We start from the raw sequence: 21,493 nt of genomic DNA, 5'->3' as shown, positions 1-21,493 counted from the left end.
GACCGTGTTTACAATCTAGCAGACAGGTTTCCAGCAGACAAAAGTTTTAAAGCATGCTTTAAAACTTATCTGCTGGAAACCCATCCGTCCGACATGTCCGCTGGTTAGTACGCTTAACCAGCGGACCGAAATCTCCCGCATGCGCCGAATGGATTCGACGCATGCGTGGAAGCATTTTACTTCCTGGTTGCGGACGTGGTGGCGTCAACGTCACCACCATGTCACCGAGCTGTCTGTCCGCGGGGATTTCGGTCAGCGGACCGTTTTTATCGGACATGTTCGAGCGTGTGTACAGGGCCTTAGAATCAGTTACGCATAGATAACCATTAGATCCGACAGGCATAAGGCTCTTAAATGCAATTTTTTTTCCCGCCGCTAGGTGTCGCCTCCGTCGTTTTCCCGATCGAGTATGCAAAATACGCGAATTCCCGTACGTACGCGCGGTCAACACAGTGAAGATACACCGTTTACGTTAGATTTGCGGCACGTAAAGTTGCCCCTGCTATATGAGGGGCAACCAATGTTAAGTATGGCCATCATTCCCGCGTCGAAATTAAAAAATTTACGCTGTTTGCGTAAGTCATCCGTGAATGGAGCTGGACGCCATTTACGTTCACAATGAAACCAATGACGTCATTTCGCGCAATGCACGTCGGGAAATTTTAGGGACGGCGCATGCGCAGTACGTTCGGTGCGGGAACGCGCCTAATTTAAATGATCCACGCCCCCTACCCGGATCATTTGAATTTGGCGAGCTTGCGCCAGTGGATTTACGCTACGCCGCCGCAACTTTACAGGCAAGTGTGTGTGAATAAAGCACTTGCCCGTAAAACTTGCGGCAGCGTAATGTAAACGAGATACATTACGCCCGCGGAGAGTTACGCCGAGATACGAGAATCTGGGCCTATATTTTTAACTTTTTGTTATAATAAACATCCCAAAAAAATATAAAAAAATATTTTTTTCCTCAGTTTAGGCCACTATGTATTCTACACATTTTTGGTTAAAAAAATAAATCACAATAAGCGTATATTGATTGGTTTGCGCAAAAGTTATAGCGTCTACAAAATAGGGGATAGATTTATGGCATTATTATTATTATTTTTTTATTAGTAATGGCGGCGATCTGCAATTTTTATTGTGACTGCGATATTGCGGCGGACACATCGGACACTTTTTTCTCACTATTTTGGGATCATTGTCATTTATATAGTGATCAGTGCTATAAAAATGCACTGATTACTGTGTAAATGACACTGACGAGGAAGGGGTTAAACACTAGGAGGCGATCAAGGGGTTAAGTGTGTCCTAGGGAGTGATTCTAACTGTAGGGGGGATGGTCTCACAACAACATGAAAGGGATCACTGCTCCCGATGACAGGGAGCAGTAGATCCCTGTCATGTTGCTAGGCAGAACAGGGAAATTCCTTGTTTACATACGCATCTTCTCGTTCTGCCTCTCCGTGTTGAGTCCATGGGACCCACGGGCATGGTCACACAGTACGCATCGTACGCACGCCCACTAGCCCGCAAATTAAAGGGGACGTACAGGTACGCCCATTTGCCCACTTCTGCCAACGTATATCGGCGTGCGGCGTGCGGCGGTCGGCAAGTGGTTAATAGCACATTAGCTGATTGGCTTCTTCTTCTGCTTCCTCCTCTCACACTCCAGTTCCTGCTGGACAGGAACTGCAAGATACATGGTCAAATGCAGGTATAACGCCCCGTACACACGACCGTTTTTTCCCGATGGAATTCATGTCAAGCCTGCCTTGCATACACATAGTCACACAAAAGTCTGGTGAACTTTTGACTGCCAAAAATGCGGTGACGTAAAAGACTACGATGAGCCGAGAAAATTAAGTTCTATGCTTCTGAGCATGCATGTTTTTTTCCCCTTCGGAAAACCATACAGACGAACGGTTTTCCCGTCAGGATTGTTTCCTGATGGGAAAAAAGAGATCCTGCTCTGTTTTTTTTGTCCGGCAGTTTTCCCGTTGGAAAAACTGAGATGGAGCATACACACGGAGCTCTCATAGCAGTTTTCCCATTTGAAAAAACGGTCGTGTGTACGAGGCAATAGTCACTGTGGCCCGGATTCAGAAAGATCAGCGGATCTTTCTGCTGGCGTAACGTATGTCATTTACGTTACGCCGCCGCACGTTTTTCAGGCAAGTGCTTTATTCACAAAGCACTTGCCTGTAAAGTTGAGCCGCCGTAGCGTAAATCACCCGGCGGAATTCAAATTTGGCGGGTAGGGGGCGTGTAACATTTAAATCAAGCGCGTCCCCGCGCCGAACGAACTGCGCATGCGCCGGCCGCGACTGAATCCCAGTACGCATGCTCCAAATGACGTCGGCAAATCATCATGCTTTCGACGTGAACGTAAATTACGTCCAGCCGTATTCACGAACGACTTACGCAAACAACGTAAAAATTTCAAATTTTGTCACGGGAACGATGACCATACTTAACATTAGCTACGCCTCATATAGCAAGGGTAACTATACGCCGGAAAAAGCCGAACGTAAACGACGTAAAAAAAATGCGCCGGGCAGTCGTTCGTTTCTGAATCGACGTAAATTGTAATTTGCATATTCCTCGCCTAAACAAACGGAAGCGCCACCTAGTGGCCAGCGTGAAATTGCAGCCTAAGATACGACGGTGTAAGACACTTACACCTGTCGGATCTTAGGGATATCTATGCGTATGAATCATGAATCAGGCGCATAGATATCAAGGCCGGACTCAGAGATACGACGGCGTATCAGGAGATACGCCGTCATATCTCCTATCTGAATCCAGGCCTGTGTGTACAGAGGTATAGTATAACACCATGAGCCCAATTTACTAAGCGAACACACCAAAAAGATTTAGAATATTACAGCCACGTTGCTGAAAAAAAAATTTATCATTATGTTAAACTTTTGTGAATTGAGAGATATTAGATACCACATGTAATAAAAAAGCAGGAAAAAATTAATTTAATATAGAGGTATGATGCACTATACTTTAAAACAAGCACCGAGTCATCTATATACAATATCTCACAAAAGTGAGTGCACCCCTCATATTTTTGTAAATATTTTAATATATCTTGAACTGAAGAAATGACACTTTGCTACAAATGTACACTGTTAAACAAGCTGTACACTCACTACTTTATATTGTAGCAAAGTGTCATTTCTTCAGTGTTGTCACATGAAAAGATATAATAAAATATTTACAAAAATGTGGAGGGGTGTACTCACTTTTGTGAGATACTGTATCTCTAAGCATTGTAGAGAAATGTTCACATTTTGAGAATGTAGAATGTCACGTTATCAGCAGCGAAAGAGGTAAGTGGGGCTCTTTCATACCAGCAACTGCTGGCGTGGGGTAAGAAGCATGTGGTGCTGATGTGCACCAGCCCATTGCTTGGTGACCTTTTTTTTCCAAACTTTAAAAAAATGTTAGGCTCAGTTTTATCAGCCACATTGCCATGTGATGTAATGAATTACACACTACACTGCACTGAAGAAAAGTACGGTGTCCTACTTTTTTTGCAGCCAACATCAGCACATTGCAGTGGTGTGAATGGAGCCGATTTTACACAAGGCAAATTGCCCTTTTTTTCGGATTTGCCAGGAAAAGGTTGTCCAGAGCAATCCCAAAAAGGTATGAATAAAGCCTCGTACACACGACCGAGGAACATCGTTTTCCTCATCGAGTTCCTTTTTAGGCTGTCGTGGAACTCGACAAGGCAAGTTTCTGCATTCCCGTCGAGGAAAAAGAAAACATGCTCTCTTTTTGGCTCGACGGGATCCTCAACAGTTTCCTCGTCGAAAAATTTACACACGACCGGTTTCCTCTGCAAAAAAAAAATCCCAGCAAGTTTCTTGTTGGTTTTTGCCGAGAAACTCGGTCGTGTGTACGAGGCCTAAGCCCTAAAGGTTTGTTATAAACTTCTTTTGAATAATGAAAATAGTTTTTTGTCAATAGTCTGGGGACAGGTGCACTTTCACTGGTCACATATGTAGAGTTCACTGGTCACATGGACACTGGAGAGTGAGCTGTGTGTATATATTTTTGTTAATATGTTCAGAACTATAAATATATTGTTTTTAAATATTTTTCATTCACTTCAATTTGGTAAATATTAAACATTGTACTGTATATGCATTACAGCCAACAAGTAGAGCTCGATACTACGGTCAACATATTTATCTGTAAAATCATATCTGCTTTGCTAGAAAAATTAATAAATCATAGAGCTCAATAGCACAAGCTAAAACTAACACACAAAACTGACAAGTCAAAGCAATAACCAGTGCCGGCCCAAGACATTGTGCTGCCTGGTATCAAAAAAAAATTACGCCCACCAAAATGCCCCCACATCCATTATTTTATATCATGATAACTAAAGTGGACCTATCATGGCTCTATACATGTATATAGGAGTATAAAAAGGACCTGTTATGGCTCTATTCATGCAATTAACCCCACAGTGGAGCGGAGAGCGGAACGGGAGGAGCGGTCGGGCGGCAATTAGCCCCACAGTGGAGTGGAGAGTGGAGCTGGCGGAATGGGATGGCATGCAGGCAGGAAATTTGCTGCCCCCCTGAAAGTGCTGCCTGGTACAATGGTACCACCGGGTCCCATGGTAGGGCCGGCCCTGGCAATAACTCATCTTCCTCCACCACCCTGCCTATCTTTTCATTGCCATAGAATTGAAAAATCAGAAAATGTTAGGACAAACACAATGATTTAAAGTGTCACTAACCGATCCACCTCACAATCTTGTGTTACAAAACAAAGCCTTTAAACTAAAAATTACAAATAAGTTTCATAGGTTGAAAAATGATACAAGTCTATCTATCTCAGGCAATAAAAAAACATATAGACTAAATAAATAGACAATGAATATCGTATATACTCGAGTATAAGCCGAGTTTTTCAGCACATTTTTTTGTGCTGAAAATGCCCCCCTCGGCTTATACTCGAGTCACCTTTTTGTGCCTGATCACCCAGACTAAGTAAGGGGTCACCGGGTGACAGTTGAAATGTACCTGTCAATGTCCCGGTCACCAGATCCCAGATGGTTCGTTCAAGCCCTGTTGGACAACCTGCCTCCGGGTTCTCCCCAAGCCGACCCCCCCATTGAATGGCATCCAGCCTGGGACATCGCCGGGGTCCATTGGATGCGCACAACCTATAGGTGGGTGCCGCACCTGGAACCCACGAAGAACCACACAAAATGGCGTCTGCCACAGATAAACTCTCCACCAGCATGCCCCGCGAGGGAAAACTCCTCTAATTGGCTGCTGGGGAAAAGTGGCACTGCCAGAACCCCTCTAGCGCCACCTGTCGCCCAGGGGTGGAATCAGCACCCCTGGAGCGCAGACTGACCTACAGGACAGTTCAGGAATGACAGCAGCCCAGAATTTAGCAAATTGTGAATGGGAGCAAAATAACTCTCCCATTCCCCATTAACTTTAGCGTAGTGCCCATACTGAAAGTAAGGGGGCGCTACACTTGTTTCTGTGCCACAGCTTCTAGCATGATGTCATTTAAAGTCATTGTGGCATGGGGCCTCACCTGTTCTTGTAGAACTCGGTGTACAGGCCCAGCAGCCACCCTGCAACGAACAGGTCCCTCAGCATTCTGTCTGGAGTGCCAATGTCAGCACACCCAAGATTGTCCTTCTTTTGCAATCGCTTACATACCTTCTGCAGAATCACAGCAAGGTGGGACAGGGTCCCTCTCTATTACTGCCTATACATTAAGTATCGGAATCGCAATTCAGTCACCGATATATTCTCTCCAAAGAGGCCCTCCAATCCATCAAGAATGCAGATGAGCTGTGCATATTCTGATGACTATGCCAAGGTGTGAGCAGGGTCAGGAGTAGGGTGCTCAGTGTAAGGAAGAAGCACACCAGAGTCCACAAAGCGTCGCCAGTTTTTGTATTTAGAAGTATGCAAGTTAAAGAATAACAAGGATGCTTGTAGAACACAGTAGTTGGCATTAGTAAAATCACTGATGGCAACAGGTGCATTACAGGTATAGTTACATTTGTGATAACAGGCACAATAACACTCCCAGCAATAGGCACAGTAACTCTTGAGATAAGAAGTGCAATTCACGTTCAGTACCAGGCATTATAACAGTACCTATTGGAGTGCCAGTACAATCCTTAATGGCACAAGTGAAGATAGGCAGTGCAGATAAGCTGGCTTCAACTGAAATCTCACAACACCATAGCACATCTAGGCAGTGATATATCTTCAAGCTTAATAAGTCACAGCACAGGCAAGGCCTACTTTATTTACCAAGACAGCATCTGCTGGAGGAGTGGCTGGCTGACTGGCAGACAAGAAGGAATTGGTGGCACACAGAAAGTACAGTAGGTGTTTGTGATATTGTGCTTTTAGCACGACAGCGTCGCGCTGATTCTCGGCGACAGGGTGCCGAGATCTCGCCGGCATCTCACACTCACTGGAATAGTGACAGCACATCCCAGCAAGCGCGTCATAGAAGCGACGGGAGATCCGACTTGGATTCCCGCCAATTCTACACGTGTGCGGCGTTTGTTATGAATCCTGAGGGGGAAGTCCCCGCCGGATTTTAAATAAAAATCCGGCATGGGTCCCCCCCTCAGGAGCATACCGGACCCTTAGGTCTGTTATGGGTTGTAAGGAGAGCCCCCCTACGCCGAAAAAAACGGCGTAGGGGGTCCCCCTACAATCCATACCAGACCCGTATCCAAAGCACGCTACCCGGCCAGCCAGGAAGGGAGTGGGGACGAGCGAGCGCCCCCCCCCTCCTGAGCCGTACCAGGCTGCATGCCCTCAACATGGGGGGGTTGGGTGCTCTGGGGCAGGGGGGCGCACTGCGGCCCCCCCACCTCAGAGCACCCTGTCCCCATGTTGATGAGGACAGGGCCCCTTCCCGACAACCCTGGCCGTTGGTTGTCGGGGTATGCGGGCGGGAGGCTTATCGGAATCTGGGAGCCCCCTTTAATAAGGGGGCCCCCAGATACCGGCCCCCCACCCTAAGTGAATGAGTATGGGGTACATCGTACCCCTACCCATTCACCTGCAAGAAAAGTGGTAAAAACACAAATAAACCACACAGTGTATTAAAATATTTTATTTTTCTGCTCCGGAGGCCGCCCCCTGTCTTCTTTATTAGCTCTTTTACCAGGGGGGGCTTCTTCTTTGACGTCTTCGGGTGGGTGGGGGCCGCCGTCTGGTTCTCTTCCACCGCCGGGGGGGGGATGGCTTTTAAAAAAGCCCCCACCCCCCCGGCGGGTTTCCTCCGGCGTCTTCGGCGGGGCTCTTCTTCTTCCGCTATCCCGACGGGTCTTCTCAACTCTCCGGGGTTCTCCTTCTGTCTTCGCCGCTCTCCGTTGTTGACTCGTCGCACCCCGGTTCTTCGTCTCGCAGTCCGGTCCCTTCTTCCGTGCTGTACGTCTTCTTCTGTGCTGTGAGTTCTTCTTCCGCGCTGTGACGTCATGTTCTTCACTTCTCTTCTTCTCCCCATGTTGACTCGCCGGTCCTCCTCGCTGAAATGACGGATGCGCGCCTTGCATCGGACCTATATAGGCCTCGCAGTCCCATCATGCTCTGTACCTACCCATGTGATACCTACCCACGTGGGTAGGTATCACATGGGTAGGTACCAGAGCATGATGGGATTGTGAGGCCTATATAGGTCCGATGCAAGGCGCGCATCCGTCATTTCAGCGAGGAGGACCGGCGAGTCAACATGGGGAGAAGAAGAGAAGTGAAGAACATGACGTCACAGCGCGGAAGAAGAACTCACAGCACAGAAGAAGACGTACAGCACGGAAGAAGGGACCGGACTGCGAGACGAAGAACCGGGGTGCGACGAGTCAACAGCGGAGAGCGGCGAGACCCCCCGGATAGCGGAGAAGACCCGTCGGGATAGCGGAAAAAGAAGAGCCCCGCCGAAGACGCCGGAGTTAACCCGCCGGGGGGGTGGGGGCTTTTTTAAAAGCCACCCCCCCCGGCGGTGGAAGAGAACCAGACGGCGGCCCCCACCCACCCGAAGACGTCAAAGAAGAAGCCCCCCCTGGTAAAAGAGCTAATAAAGAAGACAGGGGGCGGCCTCCGGAGCAGAAAAATAAAATATTTTAATACACTGTGTGGTTTATTTGTGTTTTTACCACTTTTCTTGCAGGTGAATGGGTAGGGGTACGATGTACCCCATACTCATTCACTTAGGGTGGGGGGCCGGTATCTGGGGGCCCCCTTATTAAAGGGGGCTCCCAGATTCCGATAAGCCTCCCGCCCGCATACCCCGACAACCAACGGCCAGGGTTGTCGGGAAGGGGCCCTGTCCTCATCAACATGGGGACAGGGTGCTCTGAGGTGGGGGGGCCGCAGTGCGCCCCCCTGCCCCAGAGCACCCAACCCCCCCATGTTGAGGGCATGCAGCCTGGTACGGCTCAGGAGGGGGGGGGGGGCGCTCGCTCGTCCCCACTCCCTTCCTGGCTGGCCGGGTAGCGTGCTTTGGATACGGGTCTGGTATGGATTGTAGGGGGACCCCCTACGCCGTTTTTTTCGGCGTAGGGGGGCTCTCCTTACAACCCATAACAGACCTAAGGGCCCGGTATGCTCCTGAGGGGGGGGACCCATGCCGGATTTTTATTTAAAATCCGGCGGGGACTTCCCCCTCAGGATTCATAACAAACGCCGCACACGTGTAGAATTGGCGGGAATCCAAGTCGGATCTCCCGTCGCTTCTATGACGGCTCTGTCTCCATCGCGGCAAGCCAGCTCGGCGCTGGCTCCCGCGATGGGGCTCGTAGGTGCTCAATCTCGCTGAGAAAGAGAGCGAGATTGACACAAAATCGGCTTCACCTACTGTAAGGGAAGGTCTGCAGTGGCAAATCCAGAGACTAGTGTCTTGAAGGTATATAGCAGTATCCCTACGCTTGCCCTCCTCGCACTGATACCCAATACTCGATCTTTCTCCCTGATAGAGCAGATTCCTGTTCATACACTAACCTCTAGCAAAATGTGCCCCAAACCCCAGCAGGGTCCCCTATTTTAAAGGGCTGCTCCAACCAAGATGGTAGTGGAAGGTCACCTGGGATCTAAGTGTCCAATCAGACAGCTGTTCTCTCCATGACACCTATGGGGGCCCCCAGAGGGAAAACATTGCTCCGAGTCTCCACTCCATCGACACAGCAGCAAGATGCCACCTGCTGGATGGATTTTGGAACTACACCTGCCAACAAACAGACCAGGCTTTGGGCAGAGGAGGAGGGTGACAGAGCCGGTCATAGGGTAAGTGATAGATTCTGTACTATGCACCACTAGACACAATGCACATTTAACCCTTGCAGTGCGGGGGTCACTACAAGGGTGATTTTTCCTTGACTTGGGCTTTAAACACAGAAATCTGTGCAGTGTACAAAATGAGAAAGGAATATACATTTTCCTAATAGTGGGCCGGATTCAGAGAGAACTTACCCTGGCGTATCCATAGATACGCAGCGTAAATTCAAATCTGCGCTGGCGTATCTTCTTGCTGTATTCAGAAAGCAAGATACGCCGACATTAGCCTAAGATACGACTGGCATAAGTCTCTTACGCCGTCGTATCTTAGGGTGCATTCTCACGCTGGCCGCTAGGTGGCGCTCCCGTCGTTTTCAGCGTAGAGTATGCAAATGACCTAGTTACGCCGATTCACAAACGTACGTGCACCCGGCGGTAGTTTTTTACGTTGTTTGCGTAAGTCGTTCAGCCAATGTTAAGTATGGACGTCGTTCCCGCTTCGAAATTTGAATTTTTTACGTTGTTTGCGTAAGTCGTTCGCGAATAGGGCTGGACGTAATTTACATTCACGTCAAAACCAATACGTCGTTGCGCCATACTTGGAAGCAATGCACACTGGGATATGTACACGGACGGCGCATGCGCCATCCGTAAAAAACGTCAATCACGTCAGGTCATCATACATTTACATAAAACACGCCCCCCTTCCACATTTGAATTACGCGCGCTTACGCCGGCCCCATTTACGCTACGCCCCCGCAACTTACGAAGCAAGTGCTTTGTGAATACTGCACTTGCTCCTGTAAGTTGCGTCAGCGTAGCGTAAATACAATACGCTGCGCCGCCGTAACTAGGCGCGCAGCTACGTAAATCTACCCCAGTGACAGCATATAAAAAGGTGTAAATTGTTAAAAATAATGAAACAAGAAGCTAGCCACCCACCCAAAACCTAACTGCCTTCTGTGGTAGCTTGTATTGCTTTTCTATAAACCCATTATCATCTGCCTGCACAGAAACTAAATCAGAACAATTCCCTTGGTTTCAGTTCCGAGTTTACTAGAGGCAAATCTGTGGCCAAACTTAAAAAGACTGAATAAATCAGTTTTTTGCTGAGGTTAACTTTGATGTATATTAGAATGTACAACATACAGGATAATATTGTATTTGTACGAGTAATACTTTACTAGCACACACACAGCAGGATTTATTGAAAGTGAAGCCTCAGTTTTACTTTTCACCTGATAAATGCAATCTGTTTTACTACATTAAAGCTCCTAATATGACAGCTCTCAATGACATTTTTTAGCCTATGACAGAGAGAGAAAGGGTTACAACCTCTGTCGGGTTTCTATTGCTGTCGGCATTGCTACTGGAGAGATTTATATCCACTCCCTAACATGCAATAAAACATATGCAGTAAAACAGAAAAGTTAGAACCTTTGTCAGGTTGCATTTAACCACCTGACCTCCATAATGTTTTCCCCCTTCATGACCAAAGCATTTGTTGCTATTTAGCACTGTGCTACTTTAGCTGGCAATGACTCTGCGGTCATGCAACACTGTACGCAAATTATATATATTATATATATATATATATATATATATATATATATATATATATATATATATATTTATTTTACACAGATATATAGCTTGTGGTGCTAGTGGTATTTAATCTCCACTGTTTTTTTTTTATTATATTGATGAAAAAAAAAAAGAGAAAAAAATATATATTTTCCATCTTCTGTTATAAAACATATCCAATAATAATAATAATAATAATAATAATAATAATAATAATAATAATAATAATAATAATAAAAAAATAAATAAAAAACATGTCTTTAAAAAATTGAAGCCAATATGTAATCTGCTACATGTTTTTGGTTAAGCAAAAAAAATCCAATGAGTGTATATTAATTGGTTTGTGTGAAAGTTATAGCATCTACAAATGGTGGTATATATACTGGAATTTACGCAGCTATAGACGCTATACTGCAATGGCAGTGTGACTGTGTGTGACGAAGGCTCCATTCACATCTAGGCGGACGAAATCGCGGCGTTTTGTCGCCGCAAATCGCGGTAAAAATAGCGGCGTTTTGTACCGCGATTTGCGGCGAAAAAACGCCAGTATTGTCCGCCTAGATGTGCCCCAAGATGACCCCCTCTATGGAGATGATTCCCATCTCCTAGCCGAACGCTCGAAGACGCCTGAAAAAAAGGTCCGGGACCTTTTTTCACGCGGCAGGTGACAGGCGTCCGGCGTTCGGCGTGGAGATGTGAACCATCTCCATAGAGGGACATCTTTTTTCAGCCCTCTGGCGGCAGCGGCGTAGCGCTACAGGCGTAAAAACGCCTAGGTGTGAATGCGGGCTTAGTGTGACTGTGATAGGGTGGTGGGCAATCTGGCGCTAACAGACACTGGCTGGGAGAATCACTGACACTAATGTCCCTAGTGACACTAATACAGTGATCAGTGAGTAACATTTAGGGGCAATCGAGGGGTTAACTGTGTGTCCAACAAGCTATAGTGTTTGTAATATGTGCTCCTTTTACTTTACTATCCAGCTGTTTTTTCTCACTGCCTTTCAGAAAAAGTCAGATCGCTGTTCACTGCAAACAGTGTTTGTAAACACAGAACTTTGTGTGTGATTGAACACAGCCAATCAGCAGGTTTCAGCTGAAATCATTGGCTGAAATCTGCTGACAAATTTGTGCTGTGTCCAACCACAGCACAGGTCAGCAGGGGATGTACATGTGTGCCCCAAATGCAGTTGCTGTGGCTTTTTATAAGCTTACTGGACATGCTGAGGCAGTTCACATCAACCAAAGCCTGGTGACTGCAGCATGTGTGTAAACCCCCCCCCCCCCCCCCCGTCAGGCATGTACAATGTACGAACCTGGCAGCAAAAAGGTTAAACTAGTGAAAGCTCCTGCTCCTCTGATGCTGGGAGCAAGTGTCCAATGTATGGAGCATCCTAACAAGACAGGACAGGGGAATGGATATGGGTAATTTTTGGCCAGGCTTGGCGCTTATTGTATATTAATCAGATTTCTTTTAACCTACTGTGGCCCCCTATTTGCATAGCTACTTTTAGGCCCCTTTCAGACAGACGGACTCCGCTAAGAGATCTGCCTACTCAGCACGGAATCTGTCCACTGATCCCCGCTGAGCAGGCAGATGACAGGTAAGTGTCCTCTTTGCATAAGCACACAGCCCGTTTTCCTCTATGGGTGACCGGATGGAAACAGACCGCCTGCCAGTTTCCGTCCAACCGTCATCTGATCCAATCCGCAAGACGGAAAGGGAAACGAATCCCCCATCTGTCTGTTTTTAGCGGATAGGATCAGATGTCGGCGGGTGCCATTGACATCTGCCACTCAATAGAGAGCAATGGATGGTCTCAACCGGGTCCACCGAAAAAATTGACAGGCGGACCTGATCGACCCACCTATGTGAAAGGGGACTTATGCAAAAGGGGGTTAAGGCTAAATACTCCACACAGTTCCGAATGGTTCAAAGTAGCTGTTATTCCCAGCAATTCTGTATTATGCTAGCCCAGGATAAGTCATTGTCAATTTAGCAGTGCATCTCTTACATTCCAGCCAAACTGTGCATGAAATATTTTTAATATGTAAGACAATTTTTGTTGTATAGAGCAAAACCTATAGGTCTCCCACAGACAAACAATGTTTATGTGAAGCGTGAGCCTAGAGAGAATGTCTGATGAGACTCACCATGCAGAAGGGAATTCACACAGCTAAGGTAACGCACAGCTGTTTATATGGCACCATGGGATCTGGCAGAGATGGTGATACTGATATATACGATGTTGCTACCTAAGGCATCTAAGAGTCCTCAGGTGAATATAATTAGAGACAGCATCGAGGGAGACAATTTAGCCTACTACACTTACTTATCCTGTCTCGTTTGCTGGAGTAATATTACAAAAGAAGCTATAATAAACTAACAGGGGCTCTAACATTGGGAGCAGATGGTGATATAAAAAGATCCCCTGTTTGTTGTAATGTGTGAGACTTAGGCCCCATACACACGAGAGGATTTATCCGCAGATACGGTCCAGCGGACCGTTTCCACGGATAAATCCTCTCAAAGATTTCCGCTGATTTCGATGGGATGGAGTGTACACACCATCGCATTGAAATCCGCGCGGAAATCCTCTGCCGATGACGTGTCGCGCCGTCGCCGCGATTATGACGCGGCGTCGGGCGCGACGCTGTCATATAAGGAATTCCACGCATGCGTCAAATCATTACGACGCGTGCGGGGAATCCCTTTGGACGAATGGATCCGGTAAGTCTGTACAGACGAGCGGATCCATCCGTTGGAATGGATTCCAGCAGATGGATATGTTGTGCAGCACAGCAAATATCCGATCTGCTGGAATCCATCCCAGAGGAGATTTCTCCGCGGAAACAGATCCGCTGGCGTGTACACACCATAGGATCTATCCGCAGAAACCCATTTGCTGGGATTTATCTGCGGATGGATTCTATCGTGTGTACGGGGCCTTACAGGTTGAACCCTGAAAGCCCCAGAAGGCTTTCAGGGTTCTAAATGCAATGACTAAAGGCTTATGCCAGAAAAGATACCAAACATTAGGACTGGGGATAAGAAAACGGGCATAGCAACTCGATTCTGTTTTCAGTTGAAAGAAACAAGGATTTGTTATTTACAACATCACCAGTCTTATTTCCTGATTGTGGGCCAGATTCTGATACATTTACGTTGCTCCACGGCAGCGTAACGTATCCCATTTACGTTACGCTGTAAACCTGCGGCGGTGTAAGTGCCTGATTCACAAAGCTCTTACCTGTAAACTTGCGATGGTGTAACATAAATCCGTTTGGCGCAAGTCCGCCTAATTCAAATGGGGCGGGCACCATTTAAATTAGGCGCGTTCCCGCGCCGAACGTACTACACATGCTCCGTCGGGAAAATTACCCAACGTGCATTGCTCTAAATGACGTCGCACGGACGTCATTTGTTTAGACGTTAACGTAAATGTCGTCCAGCACCATTCACGGACGACTTACGCAAACAACGTTGTTTTTTAAATTTTGACGCGGGAACGACGGCCATACTTAACATGGCTTAGAACACCTAGGGCTCAGCCCTAATTTTACGCGGCGTATCTCGACCGAAACGACGCAAAGTTAGATCTAAGGGCAGCGCGGAAGTTCGGGAATCGCCGTAACTAGTCATTTGCATATTCTACGTCGACCGCAATGGCCTCGCCACCTAGCGGCCGGCCTAGAATTGCATCCTTAAGATCCGACAGTGTAATTCAATTACACCTGTCGGATCTTAGGGCTATCTATGCGTAACTGATTCGATGAATCAGTCGCATAGTTAGGACGGCCGGATCACAGAGATACGGCGGCGTATCAGGAGATACGCCGTCGTATCTCTTTTGTGAATCTGGCCCTGTGTTTCTGCCCCATGAGATCCATTTGGTAGCTGCAGACTGCAACTCTACTTTTTTCTTTATTTTTATTTATATATCTATAAAAAAAAAAATCAAAACCAAGATTACATACAGTATGTGATGTGGTTATCCACAGAAACCTAATATTTATTTTGCTTATTTATATAGCACTTACATATTTTGCAGTGCTTTAGAAAGTATATAGAACCATTTACATTAGCGAATGCTCCTGATGGGGCTTATATATCAATGTGTTTACTACAATCATACAAGCTCACACACAGTCAGGCACAGCAGGGCAAATTCAGAGTGAAAGCTAACCTACTGGCGTATTTTAGGTTAAGGTGGTTGTAAAACCGTACATATACCCAGTGAAGTGACTATAATACACAGAGATTAAACAAATCCTCCTGCATTAATTTTTTTCGAGGTCTAGAGCTGTCAGCAGGGTGCCCCAGGGCTCTGTCCTGGGACCAATTCTGTTGACCTTGTTCATAAACGATATAGAGGTTGGAATAAATAGCTTTCTACTTCTATTTTTAGTGTGTGCTAAAGATACAATGCTAGGAAGAGCAAAAACTTCACAACAGCATAAAGCAACTTTACGAGAGGACCTCACGAAAATAGAGGGTTAGGCAGCTTAATGGTAGATGAGGTTCAATGTAGAAAAATGTAAAGTAATGCACTTAGAAGTTACAAATATGAATACATGGTACATGCTAGGGGGAGAACATTTTGAGGATGGAAAAGGATCTGGGGGTCCTTGTAGATCACCGACTTAACAATAGCGTGCAATGCCAAGCTGCAGAAAGCAAGACCATCAGAGTACTAGAATACATCAAAAAGGGTACTAACTCAAGAGATAAAACTAGCATTCTACCACTTTACAAAACTCTGGTTTAACCACTTCCATACAGGGCACTTATACACCTTCCCGCCCAGACCAATTTTTACAATTACCAATTTACAATTGCGCGGTCATGCTACACTGTACCCAAACTAAATTTTTATCATTTTGTACCCACAAATAGAGCTTTCTCTTGGTGGTATTTGATCACCTCTGGCATTTTTATTTTCTGCAAAAATAAAAAAATAAATTACCGAAAATTTAGAAAAAAAAAAATTGTTTTTGTTTCCGTTATAAAACATTGTAAATAAGTACGTTTTCTCCTTCACTAATGGGCACTGATGGTACTGCACTGACTGGCACTGATAAGGTGGCACTGATGGGCACCGATGAGGTGGCACTGATGTGGTGGCATTGATGATGGGCACCAATATGCGGCACGGATGGGCGGCACGGATGGGCACTGATGGGCGGCACGGATAGGTGGCACAGATGGGCACAGATAGGCGGCACGGATGGGCAGGGATAGGTGGCACGGATGGGCAGGGATAGGCGGCACGGATGGGCAGGGATAGGTGGCACAGATGGGCAGGGATAGGCGGCATGGATGGGCAGGGATAGGCGACATGTATGGGCACTGATAGGTGGCATGGATGGGCACTGATAGGCGGCATGGTAATCGATCAGCACAAACCCCCCCTGTCAGAGGAGCAGCCGATCGGCTCTCCTCTACTCACGTCTGACAGACGCAAGTGAGGAAAAGCCGATTACCAGCTTTTGCTGTTTACATCGTGATCAGCCGTGATTGGACACGGCTGATCACGTGGTAAAGTGTCTCCGTGAGAGACACTTTACCTAGATCCGTGTTGCGGGGTGTCAGACTGACACCCTGCAACAACGATCGCCGCGATGCGCGCCCCTGGGGGCGCGCATCGGCTCAGAATCCTGAGGACGTCATATGACGTCCAGTCAGGGTTCTATAACCACTTTGCCGCCGTCAATCTGTCATTGGCGGGCGGCAAGTGGTTAACCATATCTTGTGTACGCAGTCCAGTTCTGGTCACCGATTAGAAAGATGTGTTGAACTGGAGAATGCCAAGAGAAGGTCAATAAAGCTAATAACGGGGCTAAAGGACCTCAGTCACGAGGAATGACTACAAACATAACAATTATTCTCTCCGGGGAAGAGATACCAAGTAGGGATATAATCCCAATATAAAAGTCTTTAAAATGTTGGCTCTAGCATTGGGAGGAAACAATTTAGTTTGTAAAAAAGATACCTGATCTCACAACAAATTTGGACGAAAAAAAGTTCAATCCTAAACTGTATAAGGTGTTTTTTAATGTTAGAGCAGTACAGATGTGGAACTCCCTTCCACAGTTGGTGCTGTCCGCGAAGAATGTAGATAGATTTAAAAAAAAAAAAACACTTCTAGATGCGTTTCTCAGTAAACAAAATGTACAGGGATATTGAAAGTGGTGGCGACATGCACGCATACACACACTCCCAGGCTGAACAGGATGGACTGGTGTCTCAACCTTACCAACTATGTAACTACAGTATCTCACAAAAGTGAGTACACCCTTCACATTTTGTAAATATTTTATTATGTCTTTTCATGTGACAACACTGAATAAATGACACTTTGCTACGATGTAAAGTAGTGAGTGTGCAGCGTGTATAACAGTGTACATTTGCTGTCCCCTCAAAGTAACTCAGCACACAGCCATTAGTGTCTAAACCGCTGGCAACAAACGTGAGTACACCCCTAAGTGAAAATGTCTAAATTGGGCCCAATTAGCCATTTTCCCTCCTTGGTATCATGTGACCCGTTAGTGTTACAAGGCCTCATGTATCGGGAGCAGGTGTGTTAAATTTGCTGTTATCGCTCTCACTCTCTCATCCTGGTCCCTGGAAGTTCAACATGGCACCTCATGGCAAAGAACTTTCTGAGGATCTGAAAAAAACAATCATTGCTCTACATAAAGATGGCCTAGGCTATAAGAAGATTTCCAAGACCCTGAAACTGAGCTGCAGCACGGTGGCCAAGACCGTACAGCAGTTTAACAGGACAGGTTTTAGTCTGTAGAGTCTTGTAATTATACAGGTCCTGTATCATTGTATTTTGGTGGCCTGTCCATTATGCTATAAAGGCTATATAAGTTATTTTATGAGGCTCTGTATGTTCCTACCCCCCCCCCCCAGACGCTCCTATTTCTATGATCTTATTGACTAACACGTGGGGTAGATGAGGCTCTAGTGCTTCGCACCTTTCTGTTGTCTTTCCCGTTTCCTGCATAGTATCCTCTGTTGAGATCCTTATTCCTCTCCCACTGACCCTTTCTGAATAGGATTGAATAAGTGTGATCCACCCAGTGATTTCGGCCCATATATAGTACTACTTCAATATCTTATCCGCTCTATCTGTGCCTGTTCTTTTTCTGTCTCTTCCTTTCCTGTTCTGTCTCCCCCTGACTTTCTTTCTCCTTCTTCCACTCATCCTTCCTGTACCTTTCTTTAGAGCCACCAGATTTTGCATTACTTAATGGCATTAATCACTATCCCACATTCCAAATATTAGGTCATATACAATCTAGAATTTGTATAACATATGTTAATGACACTTTCTTTCAAGAGATGCATTTCCATAACGGTTACATGCCTGGCCTCACCTATAGGTATTTTCCTATGTGGTTCAACAATACATTTTCTCACTCTAAATCTAGGGGGGTTTCTATTGCCATTTAGAAATCGTATGGTCCCACCAAATAGTGCAAAGTAAGGGTTTGTTTCTTAAAATTCTCATAAAAAAAAAAAAAAACACAATTACCCCACCTCCAGCTTGCTAACACAGAAGTGTAATTCACATTATCAAAATTACAATTCTCTTTGCTGGCAGAAAATATACTTTTGCACATCTATATATCCCAAACAGAGACCAAATTGCCTCCAGCAGACAATATATTAAAGATCTTAGGCCCCATACACACGAGAGGATTTATCCGCGAATACGGTACAGCGGACCATTTCCGCGGATAAATCCTCACGAGGATTTCAGCGGATTTCTCTGCGATGGAGTGTACTCACCATCGCATTGAAATCCGCGCCGAAATCCTCTGGCGATGACGTGTCGCGCCGTCGCCACGATTATGACGCGGCGACGTGCGCGACGCTGTCATATAAGGAATTCCACGCATGCGTCGAATCATTACGACGCATGCGGGGATCCCTTCGGACGGATGGATCCGGTGAGTCTATACAGACCAGCGGATCCATCCGTTGGGATGGATTCCAGCAGATGGATATGTTCTGCATGTCAGCGAATATTCGATCTGCTGGAATCCATCCCAGGGGATAAATATCCGCGGAAACAGATCCGCTGGCGTGTACACACCATAGGATCTATCCGCTGAAACCCATTCGCTGGGATTTTTCAGCGGATGGATTCTATCATGTGTATGGGGCCTTATGGAATTCGCTGAAGGGATGGTAATTATAGTGGGGGATTTTAATTGCATATTACACCCAGTCCTAGACCCTTCTTGAGAAAAGCATTCCATCTCTTACTCCCAGCTTAACAGATTTTAATGATTCTTGACGAAACATCACCTGGTGGACTTATGGCAGATATCGCATATTACATTTTATTCTCTGGCACATTATTCATATAATAGAATTTACCTTTTTCCTACTAGCCAATACACCTGATCAATGCTAAATGATCCTTTCTACAGGTTATCAATCAAAAAGAAATGTATAGCTTAGGGACCACACTCCCCGGCAATAAACTGCTAGCTGGGGCCCTCCACTCCAATAACAGCGTTGTGATCATCCCTATGATAAACAATCTGAAAGGCAATATCACACATGACCCAACTACAATAGTTCAAATATTCCTATCCTTTATGAAAAACTCTATACTCTGGCTACCTGCTGGCGAGGGTGCAATATTATTTACTTGAGGCAGGTATACCAACCTATGCTGAAATCGGACATCCAGATATGAGTCTAGAAGGTGTGAACAAAGTTGGGAGCCAAGTTGTTCCCATCTTCCCCTGTGCAAGGGATCTTTATTGTCTCCCAACCTTACCCCCCCCCCCCCCTTCCCTTTTCCTTTTCTCCTATTTTCCTTCTCTTTGCCCTTTCTCTACCTGTCTTCCTACCCCCATCTCTTCCGCTTTATTCAGCTGCACTGATATATATTTGCACTGATATATATTTGACCCAAAGTTTACATACATAGGAGGATGCTACTGATCTATTGCAGAAATATGGATGTCCATGTAGGCATCCCACATGTCCAACCTATGTCACCAAAAAACGTCTGTGTAATTCTGACTACATCCAAGAGATATATTTTATACCAACACAACATTTTGTACCAACACAAATCTGCATACATTAGAAGTTTTTTTTTTTTTTTTTTTACAATATAACATATATATATATATATATATATATATATATATATATATATAGTACAATATTTTTTCCTGTCGAATTCCTTATGATTATTGTAACTGTTGTAAACATAAAATGTCTTGCACATACTCAGAGTTGCCTCTTTACCACAACAATCACCTTCTGCCATTTTGTGGCAGGCATTCTTCATGCTCATCTCCAGGACTTCCCCCGGAGCTTCTCCCTTCCTCTGGAACTCTCTAAATGCCTTTAGGCAATCTCTGAAAAACGCATCTCTTCAGAGAAGCCTATCACACCTCCAACTAACTAAACTTTTATCACTTCCATCAACTTATTCCCCACAGTCACAGTATAACCTTTTGTACCACTTGCCCCATATTAGATTGTAAGCTCTTATGAGCAGGGCCCTCTTAACCCTCTTGTATTTTATTGTATTGGAGCTGTATTGTCTCCCTTTATATTGTGAAGTGCTGTGCAAACTGTTGGCAGTATATAAATATTGAATAATAATAATAATAAAAAATAATGCGCCAGAAAGTTGAAGTATCACCAATGGTATATATCAGTCCCCCTATTTAAAAAATAGAAGCAGCCATCGTAAAAGTCACTTTTTTGCAATCATTACCCAAAACTGTGATGTTATCCATACTTTTGCTGAGCCTCAAATGGTAAGACACCTCCACTAGAAATCCATGTCTGTACCAACTGCTCAGGCTATCACAAAACCAAATGATGGTGTCACCTCACATGATGGATTCTTATTAGAGTAAACAAATACTATTCAATCTAGCTGTCAGAGTAGCAGTTTCCCTATGACTTAGGTCACAAATACAGTGAAACAAATGATTGAAATAATTGGTGACCATCATAAAACAAGTGTCAGTTTAGATTGAAGATGTCCATGCTCTGCAAAATTATATTGTTATAAACAGATATAAACAAACCTCTTTCTGCTTAGGGTCTTGTGGATAGACATCGGGGGGTCCAAGTCTGGGTCTTTTGAGAGGTCTTTCTTCATAACTAAGAATTCCCAGCGTAGCCATGATTTTTCATGATACCTTCTTCTAGAATGGAATGTGGCACAGAGTCACTTTTACTACAGAGGTATATGTTTCAGCAAATCTAAACAGAAGGATAAATGTGGTTAACAACAGACACGAATGATTAACAAATCCTGAGACAAATTAGGCATAAACATGCAGCAAAACAGCCTGTTTTTAGGCCTGCAGTAAATGAGCTGCATAACAATAGCTGTACTAAATATGACATCTAAGCAGGGGCGGACTGACCATTCGGGCACTCGGGCACTGCCTGAGGGCCCCATGCCACTCATGCCCCATCAGGGTTGCAGGCCTCTGTAAAACCAGGGACAGTATGTAAAAATCTGTGTTTTTTTACATTTGTCCCTGAAATGTCCCTTACCGACATCCTTTTGGTCTAAAAATCCCAAGATTATAGCTGCCCCGCCTCTCCAGTACCTTTTCAG

At 45.4% G+C, this 21,493-nt stretch overlaps 1 protein-coding gene across 1 annotated transcript in view; it reads right to left on the bottom strand.

Annotated features, from left to right (window-relative positions):
* The window catches only part of LOC120935654 (mediator of RNA polymerase II transcription subunit 12-like protein), a 128,238-nt gene extending 107,113 nt beyond the window's left edge, over positions 1-21,125 (bottom strand). Inside the window, exon 1 of the mRNA XM_040347708.1 lies at positions 20,952-21,125. Within this exon, the coding sequence (XP_040203642.1) occupies positions 20,952-21,050 (99 nt within the window). The 5' untranslated portion in view covers positions 21,051-21,125. The remainder of the gene's footprint in view (positions 1-20,951) is intronic.
* Positions 21,126-21,493: the final 368 nt, after the last annotated feature.

Source organism: Rana temporaria, chromosome 4 (genome assembly GCF_905171775.1).
Source record: "Rana temporaria chromosome 4, aRanTem1.1, whole genome shotgun sequence".
Classification (NCBI taxonomy): Eukaryota; Metazoa; Chordata; class Amphibia; order Anura; family Ranidae; genus Rana; species Rana temporaria.
Note: the sequence above shows the minus strand (reverse complement) of the source record. Positions and strands in the feature narration are given on the sequence as shown.